Source organism: Ambystoma mexicanum, chromosome 1q, assembly GCF_040938575.1.
Source record: "Ambystoma mexicanum isolate Mex_15411 chromosome 1q, UKY_AmexF1_1, whole genome shotgun sequence".
NCBI classification, from domain to species: domain Eukaryota; kingdom Metazoa; phylum Chordata; class Amphibia; order Caudata; family Ambystomatidae; genus Ambystoma; species Ambystoma mexicanum.
In genome coordinates, this window is record NC_090922.1 from 1,463,297,435 (window position 1) to 1,463,313,337 (window position 15,903).

General features: G+C 47.2%; 1 protein-coding gene across 1 annotated transcript in view; it reads right to left on the bottom strand.

The window, feature by feature from the left end:
- ZSWIM5 (zinc finger SWIM-type containing 5) overlaps positions 1-15,903 on the bottom strand; it is a 547,686-nt gene that overhangs the window by 297,098 nt on the left and 234,685 nt on the right. The window contains exons 3-4 of the mRNA XM_069642358.1: positions 4,257-4,405; positions 3,590-3,740 (exon numbers count right to left, since the gene is read on the bottom strand). Coding sequence (XP_069498459.1) covers positions 3,590-3,740; positions 4,257-4,405 — 300 coding nt within the window. The remainder of the gene's footprint in view (positions 1-3,589; positions 3,741-4,256; positions 4,406-15,903) is intronic.

Below are 15,903 nucleotides of genomic sequence, written 5' to 3' on the forward strand. Positions count from 1 at the left end.
GCAGTTCCCGATTTGCCACTGTTGGAATTTTCCCTAGGGTCTTTTTCCAGGGTGCAGGCAGATCCACTGGCGCGGGGGCAAACATCCCAAGCTTACATCTCAGGAGGTAAGCAGGGAGGTCAGAAGGTACAGCAAACACTTTGAATACTCAAACTATAGTCCATATACTAGGATTAGAAAAATATGTTTATTATACAGGAGGTAAGTGACAAATTCTTACAGGATCGAGGTAAATATAGGAAATGTGTTGTCGGAGTTCTTTGAATTGTTGCTGGACAACTTTTAAAAAAGTCAGAGTTTACGATCTCAGGGTTGGAAATTGCTGGGAGTTGGGAGCTATTTAGTTCTTGCTTCTAAACTAGGACAGCCTTGTTGGATTGAACCAACAGCTACCAGGAGCTACTTTTGGCTCCGCATGCCAACTGGTGCCTTACAAAAAAGGCATTACCTTTGCATTTGATAATGTTAAGGACATATCCATTACAGATTTAAACATAATGGCTCATACATAATATGCAAGAATTAAACTGTGGAAGTTCGATCTGCAGTGGGCTGGTTACTCTCTCCCGGTTACCCTGTATTAACCTCCCTACTGGGTGATGCCCCACACCCGGGATCTGGTTTTAGCTCCTGCTCATCGAATCTTAATTTCAAACCCTGCTATTTGTTCATAAAGGGCAGGGAAAAGTCAGTTAAGTGGAAGCCAATGGAGAGATACAGAAAGCAGTGCTCTTTGCAGTAAAGATCACACCTGTGTGAAAAATAACAGATGCGCAGTTCCAATGCTTTGATTGGATATGATGGATGGCAGACTGTTAGTTGTGAAGAAGAAACCTCCAGAGGAGTAGGAAATTAAGAATAAACCCCCCATCAGTGCCAGAGGAAAGAAATATTAATCCCAGAGTCTGAGAGCCAGTCCCAGTGCAGGTGCAGTGTGCGGTCTAGAGGAAAGGTTGCCCAGAGACCACAGGATACAGTGGTCATACCCCAGTGAAGAGGAGACCAGTAGAACCCTCGGCACAGGACAGATGTCTAAAGAGTCCATTTACTCAGCCAGTTTGGGAACTAGTGAGCGGGTCTGCAGAGTTGAATTTAGTGCTCACCGAAAATGTTTGGTTCCTAAAATATCCATGGGCTCTAGAGCAGGAGCCCAGAAGTGGGATTGGCATCACGAGACTCAGGATTACTGGAAGATTAGCTTTCGGACCAAACTAGAGAGGAGCCAGTACCCTCAGTCTCTGCAGCTTGCGGTCAAGAAAGAGGCAGCACACGCTGCAGGAGTTTGCCAGACAGCAGTGTAGCCAGGTACCTTGCCAGTTGTCCCCAGATGAGGAAGGTCTGGTACAACTGTAACGGAGGATTGCCAAGTCATCTGCAGGAAAAGGATAGGTGATTAAGGCAACGCCAGGAGCTGCAAGGAGACTGGACCCATGGGCATACGAGGTGAACCCAGCTGCCCCTGTGGGATCAGAGGGAAGGAGCACAGCATTCGGTCCCTGCTTGGCTGGAGTAGTAGAGCTTTCCTTGGAACTCTTAAGATGCTGGTGCAAAGGTTCAGTTCCCTTCCATGAGCAGCAGGCCTTCCAGGAGTGCAAGCTTGTGTTCCTGCAGCAAGGCGTGTGGGGTAAGGGGTCGTATTGGTCGTATTGTATACCCCCCCCACACTGGTGGATGGGTGTGAACCATGTTTTTCGCTCATCAATGCACATGAAAACCTATCTTGTCCAACCATTGGTAGACTCAATTCTGACATCCCCAAACATTCAGGGAAGGGTTTCAAACAAAGGATAAAATCTACATTCTCCCCAGAAATTATCTGTGCATGCCAGCCAATCTATTCAGGAGGCTACAGGCACCAGATTAGAGACCAAGGCATCCAGTGGCCATATATAGCCACTCCGCCCCTCCCAAACACCCAGAGGATACAATATGAGACTCTTTCCTTGCAAACAAATGACCTTTACAACACAGATTGTTCAGTCCTGTTCTAATGGACTCCAGTTAGTTCACGTATTAGTTATGTAACCCTTCACGTTCGCTTCAAACAGACGAGCACCCTCTGCCTGGACGTCTTTGCGTTCCAACGCACATTACGCTAGAAACTCCATTATTTATAGTGGACGCCTACGGCACTAGACTGTCTCTCCATCATTTGGGAGAGCCGTTAAACTGAAATCACGGTAAGCACTATACACGCAGGCTCTGTACCAGCAGAGGTGCAGTTTGGTAACGTGGCAGGAGATGCACTGGCTACCAGCATTGCCTTTTCCCGAACACTGTCTTATATAGAAGGAGCTTTATGCTATATTGCTCTCGCTGTCCATACAAGCCTACACAAGGAACATGGCATGCGGAGAGGTTCTTTTTTTATTCCTGCGAACACATGGGAACCCATTCGGAAATGGCAGTCCATGGATTGTCTGCATTCTAGTAACCATCAGTTTTGGTAACATGGCTTCTGTCATCAGCAGATGCCAGTTATAACCCATTTTCCCTGTGTGTGAACATTGGCTACTCTTCATTATAAAACATGGTGATCTCTCCACCACTTGGTGTTCTCCATTACATGCTGCTTGGAACATTTCTTTAGTAACTTAAACATACTCCTGTTGTGCTTTTCTATACAGGGTTTTTATGAACTACTGTCCCGACGAAGGCTTTTAAATAACTAGTGGTTGAAATGTCTTCCACAAGTTGGCATTTACATTTTACAGCATCTTCGCATTTATGACATTCAGATGTTGACCCTGTTAGATTGTGAAAAACTGCGTGATAAAAAGATTACTTCATAATTTTAGATCAGAGTAGAACTCGGTTAGATTGGCTCATGACTTAGTAGCCTGCATTAGCCAAGTCTGTTTACATGTTGGCAAATTAAACCCTTTCAGCTAATGGCACACTTGCTTAGTACTGTATAGCTCTTTGTGATGTACATTTTTTACTGTTATGTTCTGATTTCATTTCACGTGTCAAAGTCACTTATGCATATGAATAAACTATTTGTCTTTGAGCATTAGGTGATTTATTACGTTTCCCATGCATTTGAAAGCTAAACAATATTAGCTTATTTAATATAAGGTTAATCCGTTTATGACTGCGTAGAAGTAATGCACTATGAAGCTAGCAACAAAAAGATCTGCAATTGCTAAAGGCAGTTTCTCGTGCTAGGAACCTTCCCCCTTTTATTTACCCCAGTTCCTGCTTCTGTTTATACACCCACGTTCTACTGCAGGGACTCTGCATTGCACTGCCCCATCCCCTCACGGGGAGACCACCAGGGCTACTTTCATCTATGCAGACGCTCCTGCAATGTACTTATCCCAATGATCCCCAAGTATCCAGCACTTAAACACTCTACTGTGGTTGCCATCTTGTCACAGATTTCTCCATCACATTTCACAACACCCGACAAGGGATTATGTCAGGTCTTAACACAACACTAGCACCGAATCCAAGGCCACTTTAGAGGCCCTACCCACTCATTTGCACACCCGAGTGCACTTCGCCCCATCAGGCTCTAGCACACTTCTTATGGGGGCTTCAGCTGTTTGCACTAGCACAGAATACCAGGCCTTTTTACTGCACTTACCCAGCTCGTCCCACAGCTGCCGGCACTTGTCAGTCATGCCGGTCCCCTGCTGCCTCCAAAGGGACAGACGTGGATCTGCCATGAACTGCTCCGTGATTAATGTTAGCATCCTGGCCCCATTGGAATCCCTCATCCGTAGCATCTCCCGCACCTGACATTGGAAATGAAGAATTGGCTGGTTACCACGGTAACAAAGGGAAGAGTAGAATCGGGTATCCTACAAATACAATGCGAGCTAGTGAGGCTTGACAATTCACTAAATACAATGCAGAACAACGCTCTTTCCCACCACGTACAAATGAAATACATGAAGCATGTGACACGCCCTCAATGAAGACTGGCACAAAGGAAGCATGCGATGCGTTGGCTGTACACACAATAGCAGCATGCCTTTAAGGGTTGGCTATGAACACAATACGCGCGATTAATATTTCCCACTGGCCAAAAACACACAGCATGATGGTTTCCCCCACACCCTCCCCCGCTAAGGCAAGGAAGCATTTATTGCGTTTCTGCTGGCTATGTACACTGTGGTTGTGCAGAAGATTAGCTTTGCAATGTAATGGATGGAATGGGGAAGGTCAAGTTGTGCTGTTATGTGCTGCATCTTACTACTATGTAGTGCCCAGCTGAAGGTCAATGGAATGGCAACCTTTTCCTTACTCACCTTGGCAAACATGGAGTTGAGCTGCTTTCCGGAGCCATAGTATCCACCCTGCGTGAGGAACAGCTTTACCTGCTCCCTCACCTGTTCCTCGTCCAAATGCCAGCAGTTTTCATCATCAATGCTAGCGCCAGCAGTAGGATCCGGGGCACCTGCAGAACAAGAGGATCATCAAAGAGAAAAACAGTCAACACCAGCACTGAATCGGGAACACCTACAGTCCATACAAATCAGAAGCAGCTTCACACTCAAAGAAACGAACGATACATGCTTTAACAAGGCGACCTTCCGTCCTCCCTCTGGGGTAAAGGCGTTCCTGATTAAAGATAAGTAACTCCTTTGAACACACCCTGCACATGTGGGTGGGGCACAAACACTGATCTCCTCATTCCGTACAATGTAAATCAATTGGATACAACATGAAGCTCTTTCACTAGGAAATACAGAGGGTGGGTGTTACTAGTCTACCATTAAGGATTACAGCATATATTGAATTTCAAACAGCTTTCCTACATTGGATATTCCAAAAACATGACTGAGGTCCAGCAGAACTCAGATTGTAACTCCGATTACAGTTGCATACAATGTACCTGATGCCGCACAGCCTTCACCAATGTTAGCAGTAGGGGAGGGGGGGGGCTTCCTAAATTTCAACTTGGCTGCTGACATATCTATATCCAACTATGCACTCACTACTAAAGGTTCCTGTGTGGACGAAGGACTGAAGCAAGCAACATTTCATTATTCCTCACAGTCCATTTTCCAACTCATTCCTTTTTTGCCAAAATGGACACCAGGCCTCCCCTTTATCCAATCCAATAGCAGTCTGCCTTCTAATCCCCTTGCTTTTACCATCCTTTCTTCTCAATCTTCCCAGCACAGATGGGTTGCTCTTTTGCCAAAAACCAGCAATGATGCTTTTCTCTCCCCTCCGAGTCAGTGCACCATCCTTTCCAATCCATTCAGCAAACTTGCCACCTTTCCAACAATGTACCCAAGTCTTGCCATGTGCACCATTCACTTCATTCTGACCAGTGCCCTTTTAAGGCAAAGCTTAATCGGTTCTAGTGTGCAAATGACTGCTCAACATAGCTTTCTTGTACGCTTCTTGATTTGATAGTGAAATGTCAAAGCTCAAATAAAGATTAAAATTTTAATTCTTCCAATTTGCATCAAGCAATTTTGCTGTAACAGCTTGATGCAATTTGATAATTTGCCATCTCTACTTCCTAGCTTAAATTCTCCTAATAATTTAAACCCTGTTGAGCACTCCCCTCTAACCTCGTAAACCCAAGGACCAACAGCCTCCTAACCTGTTAGCTACCTTGTTGCCTCTCCCATAGCACTCTGGTGATCCTCTCTCTACACCGAGATGGCCTGCACGAATTTGATCCTGCATCAGGATACTAATGGAATAACTTGGCTTCAATGAGCCTTCAGCTTCCCATACTTGCAGACTAATGCATAGCATGGTGATAGAGGAGTACAGGGGTGATCCCTTGCTTTGCTGTACTCACAGGTTCTAGGATCCAGCTCCTACCGAGTCTAGTGCGCACGGCTCCCTTTCCGGTGCAGTAGGGCCACAGTGCACTGAAATCTAAAGTGCTACCCACCAATCAACCTTACAATGTACAAATGTAACTCTTAGCAATCACCCACTTAAGTTAGAATCCATTTTTTTACTTTTGCATTTCACTAAACAGGCTTCAAGACCCGCGTTTAGAACATGGTGTCAGTTCTCAGGCACTTCAATTCATCTGAAGGCCCATGGGGTGTTGTGGCTTAGCAGACGCGGGGTACATAGATGCTTTTTCACGAAGGAAACTAACGTTGCCTTTCTTTACCATTACACCAACGTAACAGTGGCAACGTGCTAGTAAGAAGTCCATACAAGCCCAAAACAAAGCGATCCGCACATTACCCGTGTACATACGCACTGGGCGCATCAACAGCAAAGTACATTTACAGTCTCCATCATAGCCATCCAGTGGCCTGGATGTTAGGAATGTGAAAAGTTGCATCAGAGTGACACCAATGTGGGAGGGTGCAGAGAATTTGGAGTGCGAGGGACGGTTGGAGATTTAGGGGACAGAGGCACGGCTGCTGAGAAGACAATTAAAGTTAAATCAACAAAACTGATTTCTGAGCAGCTATTAACCAGTGTAACACTGGAGACCAGCGCAGCAGTTTGGTATGAAATGCCAGCAACAGAACAGTGGAAGCTGCAGTAGCTGCTCTCACCTTAAAGTACAATTGGGGTTCAAAGACTCTTCCCTTTTGGTAGGCATACAGGGGTTGTGTTGCATGGGGCAGAAGTAATTGTGTCGCTGCCAAAAAAAATGCTTCCTTGTCAGCGAGTGTTCCTACTCTAGTTTTCCAAGGTTTATACCTCCACCTTTATACACACACTTCAATACATGGTTGAGAATGCTCAAATCTGTGTTATGCTTTTGTGATGAATTACGATGTGGTGTTGGGTCAGGTCATGCTGTGCTCTCAGGTTAGGTAGGTTAACCTTCACTATGTGGTGTAGCGCTCGGTTTGAAGTTCGGTTATGTCTTGCTTGGTTAGGTTAATGTAATTGTAGGGGTATCCATTGATAAAGTCACCTGGGAAAAGGTCACCAGGGGCTACAGTTCCCCAAAATTGCATTGCACTCCCAAAATATCAAGCACTTTACACATATATTATACAAACAGGAGGAAACCTGACAGGAGGACAGAAAAAAGTCCAATTCATGAACACATCTTTTAATTCCAGCAATGTTAGCTCCAACGGCGATCCTACCCCCAGACAAGGACAATCTAATCGTCGACCAAGAGGGTCACGTAACTACCAGGGCAGGAACACCACGAACCGCAGGCATTACCAAAATAAGTGAATAGCCGCACAAAATCCCCCTCTTCCTTTTTTAGACAGGAACCCAGAGGACCGGGACTAAGAGCCGCGAATCACCAGAAGCATGCAAGCATTATGGCGAATCTGTCGTCACACACCAACGGACTATGAAAAGAATGTCATTGAGAAAGGGATGGGCTTCGTCCCGACGAATACACATCACCCTTTCAGCTTCCGTCAGGAATTTGTTTCCTTCCTGAGAAAAATCCACACTTTCCAACATTTTGAAGGCACCAGTCATGAACCTGAAATTTCCGACTCTTGATTACACAACAAATCCACTTACTGTGTACCTAGCCAGGCACAGAGTGGCGAGGCTAATGTCTTCCAGAAGGGTATTACACGATCTGGAAATACTTGGAAAAAAAGACAAGGGAAAAAGCCACATTCATTAATATGAATACCAGAGAAGACAGCAATGAATAATCTCAATAATGAGACCATCATAATCTGCAAAGCGGATAAAGGCGGTGCAATCGTTTTACAGGATAGAGAGAAATACATTTGTGAATGTAACAGACAACTTCTGGATCTAAACTGCTACCTGCACCTTGAAAACGACCCCACACCAAGACTCAAAGAACTCATCAGCCTTAAAGTTGAAAAAGCAAGACAAAGTGGGTGGATTACATCCAGAGATGCAGACTCATTAAGGAACAACCGAGAATACCCAGTTCTACACCCTTACAAAGATACACAAGTCCCCATCAGAACCACCTGGTAGACCTATAGTTTCAGGGGTAGTCTGTACTTGAACCACTGTCAAGATTTGCAGACATTACTTCAGCCACTGGTCTGGAGAAATGGCATCATATGTACAAGATACGATGCAGATTGAGGAAGTTGAAGGTGCTCCTTTCGACCCAGATTTGGGAATTCTTGTAGGTCTGGATGTGGTGGCTTTGTATACCAATATACCTCAGAGAGCATCCATAGAGATGTTAAAAGACTACTTCCATATCATAAGGTAGGCAAAACACCAATCTCCTTCATTCTATGGTGTGCCGAAATGAGCCTGCAAGAAAGTTATTTCCACTTCAATGGGGATTTTTATAAAAAAATCCAGGGGACCGCAATGGGCGCCACTTTGGCACCCAGCATTGAGAACCTATACATGGAACTGTTTGAACAAACTTAACATGCACACCAATAAGCTCTTGAATATAAAAAAAATGGAGGAGATATTTTGACGATATGTGTGTCATTTGGCAAGGCTCCAGAAACATGCTCGTGGCGTTCCTCATATGGTTTAATACTCAAAACAGATTTTTGTACTTCACTGCCAACTCGAGCACTGACAACCTGAACTTCTTGGACATGAACATCTCGGTGGATACCATCTCTAAGACACTGTTTGTTAAACCCTACAGTAAACCCACAAATAGAAACACGATGTTGCACTGAAAGCTTCCATCCTAAACACGTGAGGGACAACCTCCCAAATGGCCAATTTTTAAGGCTAAAAAAAAAATGCTAGAGAATCTGGAAATAAGAGGCTACCCAAGAAAGGTGACCAAAAAAGCTAAAAACCATCATGAGTCCCTTCTTGAATATGAAGGACACAAGTCAAACAAGGACCACCAAGACAAAATGGTTTTCGTCAACACTTTCAGCAATATGTCTAACAAAATTTTTAAAAAAAATCATCCAACAAAACTGGACGATTTTGGAAAAAAGCCAGACACCTGTACCCAGAACAACAGTCGCTTTCAAACGTAGCAAAAACATTAAGGATCTTATAACCCGGAACGACATCTCGCTGAAAAAACAGACAGACAAAACTAACTGAGACATGGAATATTCCCCCCGTGATTGGCCATTTTCCATGTGGCCATTGTATATATTGCCAATTTACTAGCAGAAGCACGGAAGTAGACTTGGGCCTTGCACCAGGCTGCCAAGCTGAACGATTCAGGGAAGAGGTGCCACAGCTGGTGAACGCTCTGGTGAAGGTCGGGTATCAGAGGCAATCTGAACAGTGGAAGAATCCACAAATGCAGACGTTTCGAAAAGCAGAATCTGGCTGGCCCCCAAGGAGCTATGAACAGGAGTGCAGTTTGATGCAGTCCTGAGCTTGCAGAGTGACAGATGAATCAGTGGCAATGGAGGGAAGGAGTAAGCCTTCATTTTGTCCCACAGAATCTCAAGGGTGTCCCCCAGGGAGGACGCTCCGAGTCCGACCCCGACCCTGGATGCATGAAGAGGGCGTCTGTAGAAGTTACAAGGAAAATGTTGGAGAGGACATCACTGTTCATTTCCCACTCGACTGACGACAGAGTGAATCTGCAGTCACATTGATGTGACCCAGGATGTGTACAACCACATGGCAAGATCCACAAGGAGATGTGAATTGGTGCCGCCCTGCTTGTTGATGTAAAACATCGCCACAGAATTGTGCATGCGAACACGGACTACACTGTTGGTGATAGTCGGTTGAAAAGCTTTAATGCGCCAGACAGCCAGGAATTCCAGGTAATTGATATGCAACTGCCTGTCCTGAGGCGCCCACAAGTCGAATACTTTGAGGTGACGCAGCGTTGCACGCCACCACAGAAGGGAGGAGTCTGTTGCAACCATTACGTGTGTGCAGGGCAGGGCTCCTGGAAAGAGGCCCTCTACTGAGAGGTTGTTGGCAGAGGACCACCATTGTAGATCCGCCTTCATGCAGGATGAATCATCTTGGAATCCGGCTCCGAAGCTGGAGACCAGCAGCTCCGGAGAGCTAGCTGAGTGCGCTTCATCCACAGACGTGCAAGAGGTAGCGCTAGCACACAAGAGACCATACCTAAAAGTCTTTGGAACCACCAGGCCATTATGTGCGACAACTGTAGGAAGAGCAGACACGTGGTAGACCGGTCTGCAATCTTGACCATCATTAGGAACACCTTGGAACTTACCATATTCCAACGGAAACCCAGAAGATCAGGTCTTGAGCGACAGTCATGGATGATTTCTGCCAATTCACAGACAGCCCAAGATGGAACAGGCGCTGCATGAGTGACTGAAGATTGGTCAAAACCCTCTGTGGGCAAGGACTGCGCAGGAGCCAATTGTCCAAGTATGGGTATACATGAATCCCCTGAAGTCTGAGGAATGCTGCAATGACTGATCTTCGTAAAGACATGTGGTGCTGAGCTGAGACCAAAAGGGAGTACACAAAACTAAGTGTTCTGCTCCCACAGAGAATCGCAGATATTTTCGATGCAGGCTCCAAATCAGAAGGCGCATGTATGCATCCTGGAGGTCTAACACGCTGAGCCAGTCGCCCTTCCGGAGAGGACTTTATCTGGCAGGGCGTAATCATCTTGAATTTCTCTTAGGGGAAGAGAAAGATTGAACTTGGAAAGATTGAGGATAGTGCGCAGGCCAGCCTGGTTGGGTTTGGGCACTGAACAGGCAGGAGTAGTAGCCCTCCCCTTGCTCCCTGAGAGGGGGGGGGGCAGGCTCCACCGCTCTGAGGTCTAGAAGATTCTGTACCTCAGCTATGGGGGAGGGGCAAACCAGTCTGTTGGAAGGGAGGTTTGAAGGGTGGGGTGTTGGGGAGGGGAAAGCGGAAGCTGGCACGAGCGATTGAAAAAAACGCATCCACCTTCGGTGATGGTCTCCCACGCCTCCAGATGAGAAGAAATTCATCCTCCAACCAGAGTCTCGTGTGACCAACAAAAAATATAATTCAGAAGATTTGTCGGCAGGGAGACTACCTGTCCCAGGAGAGGTGGCTGATGGCCGAGAGAAAAACCAGCCACCTTGCTGCTGCGATGGGGACTGCCAGCTGGAGCCTCAGATCGGCGGGCACAGCAATCCTGAAAACCGCTGAATCCAGAGAAGGACAGAGTTTGGGACCCTAACCTCTGTGTATAAGGAGCCTTAGCCAGAGCTTTTGACAGGACCGATAGATTTGGCTGTTTGAGTGCTTGCCTTTGTCTTTGGGAGTTCCTCCTCTGTGGAGGAATGGAACCATTCCTTACCGTCAAAAGGAAGATGAAGCACCTTGTCCTGCACTTCCTTTGAGAGCTTCGTTGCATGGAGCCACGCTTGGCAGGAGATGTCAAACCCGACCATAAGGCCTCGAGCGGCGGTTTCTATGTAGTGCGCCACAGGCTCCAGTAGATCCTGTGCCAACACTCTGGCTTTGAAGTCCTCGAGCCTATCCGCAGGAATACAATTCCTGGAAATCAATTAGCTCCCTCCACAGCCTGACATTGGCCGCCGCCAGAGTAAGCTTGGTGTTAGCCTGATGAAGTTGTAGCGCCAAAATGGAAAATACTTTCTTGCCAATGACGTCAAGAAGTTAGTCCTCCTTGGAGAGGATATGGACCACTACAGTGGAGGATGTAGAGGACGGCTTGGACTGGAGGGTGGTTGCTTCTGCCACCACTGTCGACGATGGGAGCAGACAAGCCGATAAAGCTATGGCCTCCGAGGTAGGAAGTTTGTGTAGAGCATCAATCCTTTTATTGAGATGCTGCCTGGAATGAGGTTTTTCACAGACCTTGCAGGCCTCAGCCAAGACGTCCTTCTGGAGGACCAGGCCGGTGCACTCCTTAGGCGATTGAGTAGGCCACAGAAAGCACCCCCTCCTTCAGAGTGGGGCCTCAGGTACTGGAATGTCAAGCAAGGCCATCATGTCCAGCACCTAGTCATGAAATGCTCTAATAGAGCGGGTGGCTCGGGTGGCTCATCACTGTCTTTGTCTGCCTGGTCCTCATCCAGTGAAGCGGGAGCAAAAGACTGATCCGCTGCACGTGGCGCCTCAGGCCCTAAAGTGTTTGGAAGAGCACCTGACGTCTTTTCTATCTGGGAAAGCGGAGGCAGCGGTGGAAGTGGTGGAAGAGGTCCTGCAGGGAGAGGTGGAGGAGGTGGCACCACAGAAGCATGCGTAGGATCTGCTGAAGCAGGAGGCGTTACAGGAGGTCTAGGATAAATTTCCCCAAACAGATACTCAAAGTACACCTTCATGGGATCAGAATGCATCAGCGTCTGAAATTTCCGAACAACCCCATCCTCTGACAAAGGTCTAGGTGCTGGAGTGGGCAGAGGCCACTCTGAAGGGGCATATCCCCATGGCAATGAGGATGGTTGCCAGGAAGGCCCTCCACCAATTGGGTCCACATAGATCAGGGGTGCGGAACCAGGAGGGAAAGGCTATGAGGCAGCAGTGCCAGAGCACGCCAATCGATTGAAAGGTGGAACGTGTTCTTGTTATCCACATGGCGTACAAAAGGCTGCTCTACCCCAAAATGAGTCCCAGCCCCCCCCCAGCACCAGCTGTAGTGAACATTGGTGTAAGAGGTAGTCAAAATGGCTGCCGCGTTCCAGAGAGGTTGGGCCACCATTTCGACAACACCAGAGGTGAACTGCGTCACAGGAGAAAGTGAGGCACTGGTCTCCTTGTGTGACATTTTAGCCTTGAAGCAAGGACCCTCGGCAGACCCGGTACTGGCAGATCTAGGTTGTTTACTGGACACCTCCGGGACTGCCCCAGAATTAGCCTCCAGTGAAGGAACCTCGGAAGAGCCAGTACTGGAAGGACTGTGGTGCGTGACCGCCTTCTTTGCCCCCTCGACAGAACTGGTACCACCACGCCCCTAAACGTGGGAAGGTTGAGGGATATAAGTCACCACCAGGGCCCTCAAGAGGTATTGGATTTAGCCCCAAGAAGGGGAACCTCGGGATGGAACCCGGTACATTTAGCTCCATCAAGAGGGGCCTCGAGCCGAGACTGTGTGGAAAGCTCCAGAAACCGATACCTCAGGGTGAACCCCCAGTACCCAGAGCCACATAACTGCTGAACTTTAGCCCGCTTAACGGGGAACCTCGGAAGAATGTCAGGTTTTGGCAGGCCTACTGCAGGGGCCCTCTGAGGAAGCTCTGGTGCACCTATTAGGCCACTTGCGGGACACCTCAGGGATACCCAGGGTAGAAAGCTACTTGAGCCCCTCCTGGTCATGGAAGACCCCGGGAAGGAGTCCCCTGGCCATGGCGCCCAAAAAAGGAAAACTCAATGGGCGTTTCTTTTTCTCATCGATGAAGAGCGACAAATGTGGTGGAGGAACGCGTTGAAACACCTCCTCCCACCGGACAAGATGCCGCGGGAGTGTCTGAACAGAAAGGGAGTTGCAATAAAAGCACAAGTCCCAACGGTGTTCCGGGCCTAGACACTTCAGGCAAAGAGTGGGGATCCGCCCTCGTGAAACATGTTCGCAGGATGAGCAGGACATGAATCCCAGACGCTCCGCCATAGAGTGAGGACAAGATGCCGGAGGAACCGGAGAAGAAAGGACAAAAGGGAATAAAAAGAAAGATTCCTGGAGATGCTAGTGCATCTGCCCCCGACCGTGCAGAGAAAAGGACTGAAGGGCAATGCGCGAGGTGGAGCTCAGGAGGGTGGGTTTACGGCCACGTTTGGTGGCCCCGTGTAAAAATAAAGGACAACATTTTTATTTTTGATGCTTTTGGACAAAAGTGCTCCGGTCCTGTCGGATGGAATGTCACAAGTAAGGAGGAAAGGGGACGGGACATATGAATATGTGCAAGTTATGGGTTTTATTTGGTCATTAAGTAGGACTCATTTCATTTTAGAAAGATAGACCAATTATATAAAGTAAAGAACGAGCAGTGGTCGCCCAACCAGTTTTAAACAGCAAGAATGCTCAAATTTGGAACATGAAGTAAATTAAGCAAAACAGTGCTATAGATACCCACATGTGGTGCAGTTCCAATTCAATAAGGTAGGGTACATCTGAATACCTACAATGGCCTACATTACAAGCTTTTACTTTGTAAATGGTGCCCAAAATAATATTATGGATTGAGGGGGAAGCAGCTTTAAGTGGGTAGCATATTTTAGGTGGGGTTGAACGTTTGATTATGAAGTGGCTTGGCAATCGACAGACAAGGTCTTGTAGGAAGGCCATCTTTCTAGCAGGTTATCAGATTCACATTACTAAGATACTGCAATCATTGACAATTTCCCATCTGCTGGTTGTACACATCACCACCTGAAACATACAGTATAAAAGCAGGAAGTGCTCAACTTTCTCAAATTATGCTGAAGACGTGAAGCACCCTTTAGTCTTCCCCTTTTCAATAGGGGGGAGTTTTTCTGGGGAAAGTATCCATCAGAGTAGCCTTTAGCATTGGACCAGCAAGTACCCTAGAAATTCGAGCAGACTGGAGTTCCAACAATCAGCCCAACACTGCCCGGGATATCAAGGAGAACTGTTCGTTCAATGCAGTTCTAAATTTCCAAGGAAATGCCCTAGAGATGGGTGTTACCAGCAACAAGTGCATGTCATACGTAATTTATGATTACTATGAAAAATGAACTTCGTCGCAGTGGCTCCAGCACGGAATATGATATGATATATGGCATTTATAATATGCCTATAAACAGGTTTTTCAAGGCGCGACGAGGCAAGGGAAAGGAACAAAGGGAGGACGGACAACGTTCCTACTAGGCCAGGTGACATTCAGATCGCGCAAGGGCGTGGGAAGGGGGCAGGAACAGTGCAGTACAAGGGAATAAAAAATAAGTAAAAATAACGGGCAGCATTTGGCAAGTGCAGGGTAAGTGCGAACATCGGTGTCAAGGGCTGGTAGGGAGACTGTAGGGATACAGAACAGTCCACAAGTGCGGAGGTTGCCTGGTGGGTAGTGCAGGTGTGTGACGCTGGCGGGGGAGGGACCTGGGCCCGAGATCAGAGGGTGTCCAGGTAGCCAGTGCAGTAACCGGTTACAGCCAGGAGGGTCAGGAGGAGGAGGAGAAACGGCAGAAGCAAAGTGAAAGGTGTTCAGGTGCTTCCGGAACCGGAGATGGTTCTCCTCAAGTTTAAGGGAGGCAGGGAGGCTGTTCCAGAGGGACAGCCATATGTAGATTTAAAAAGCAAGTGGCGCACATGTGCAACCTTCATGGGCATATTAAAAATACTCAACCTTCTACCAATGTGCTTTTTCAGAAACAAAACTTAGCTGGAACATTTTTTAAAGTAAGACTTGCTGCCATTGAATCGGAGCCTAAACTAAAATAAATGATCCAATTCATTAATGTAAAATAAGAAACTAAGGGGGGTTGCCTCGTGAGCTGTTGGGCAAGATAGATCTCACAGTACATCCGGCTCCACCAGGGACATGAAGCTGGAAGTTTAGCTCCTCTTTGGCACTCTCAAGAACCCACTGGTCGGCAAACCCAACTGGCCAAAATAACCGACACAATATGGAAGCACAGATCCCATTGACAGGCACAGGGGAGCCCTTGTCGCCAGGACTGTACACATTCTAACAGGACAGCTTGCAGCGAGCTGCCTGTGACCTACCAGCTTCCCAGAAAACAAATCCTGATCTAGTTCCTTCCAAATTGGGCAGATGCTCCACCTCAGAGCTGGTCCCATGTTGAGTTGTATTGCTGCCCAGTGTCTCATTGGCACTTCTCAGTGAGATCGGCTCCAACCTCCTGGCTGGACAAGTTGGGGACGGAGCCCCCACGTTAACACTCGCTTACCAAACTTTTTAACATGATTTGCAGAGCAAACGTCCTGTTGCCCTTGACAATGCGAGAAGATGTGGATAGAAGGCCAGATGATGCAGGAGAGGTAGAAGCATGAACTAGGGACAAAGACAGTATTGCACGATATCAGAAAAAGATAGTGAGGAAGTGCAACATTTTAATATAAAGTGAGGGATAAAAGCCATAGGGTGGTCGTCTAGCGGTACAGGGAGGGGAGAACAGGGAGATTTGGTGGCAAGTGCTTCT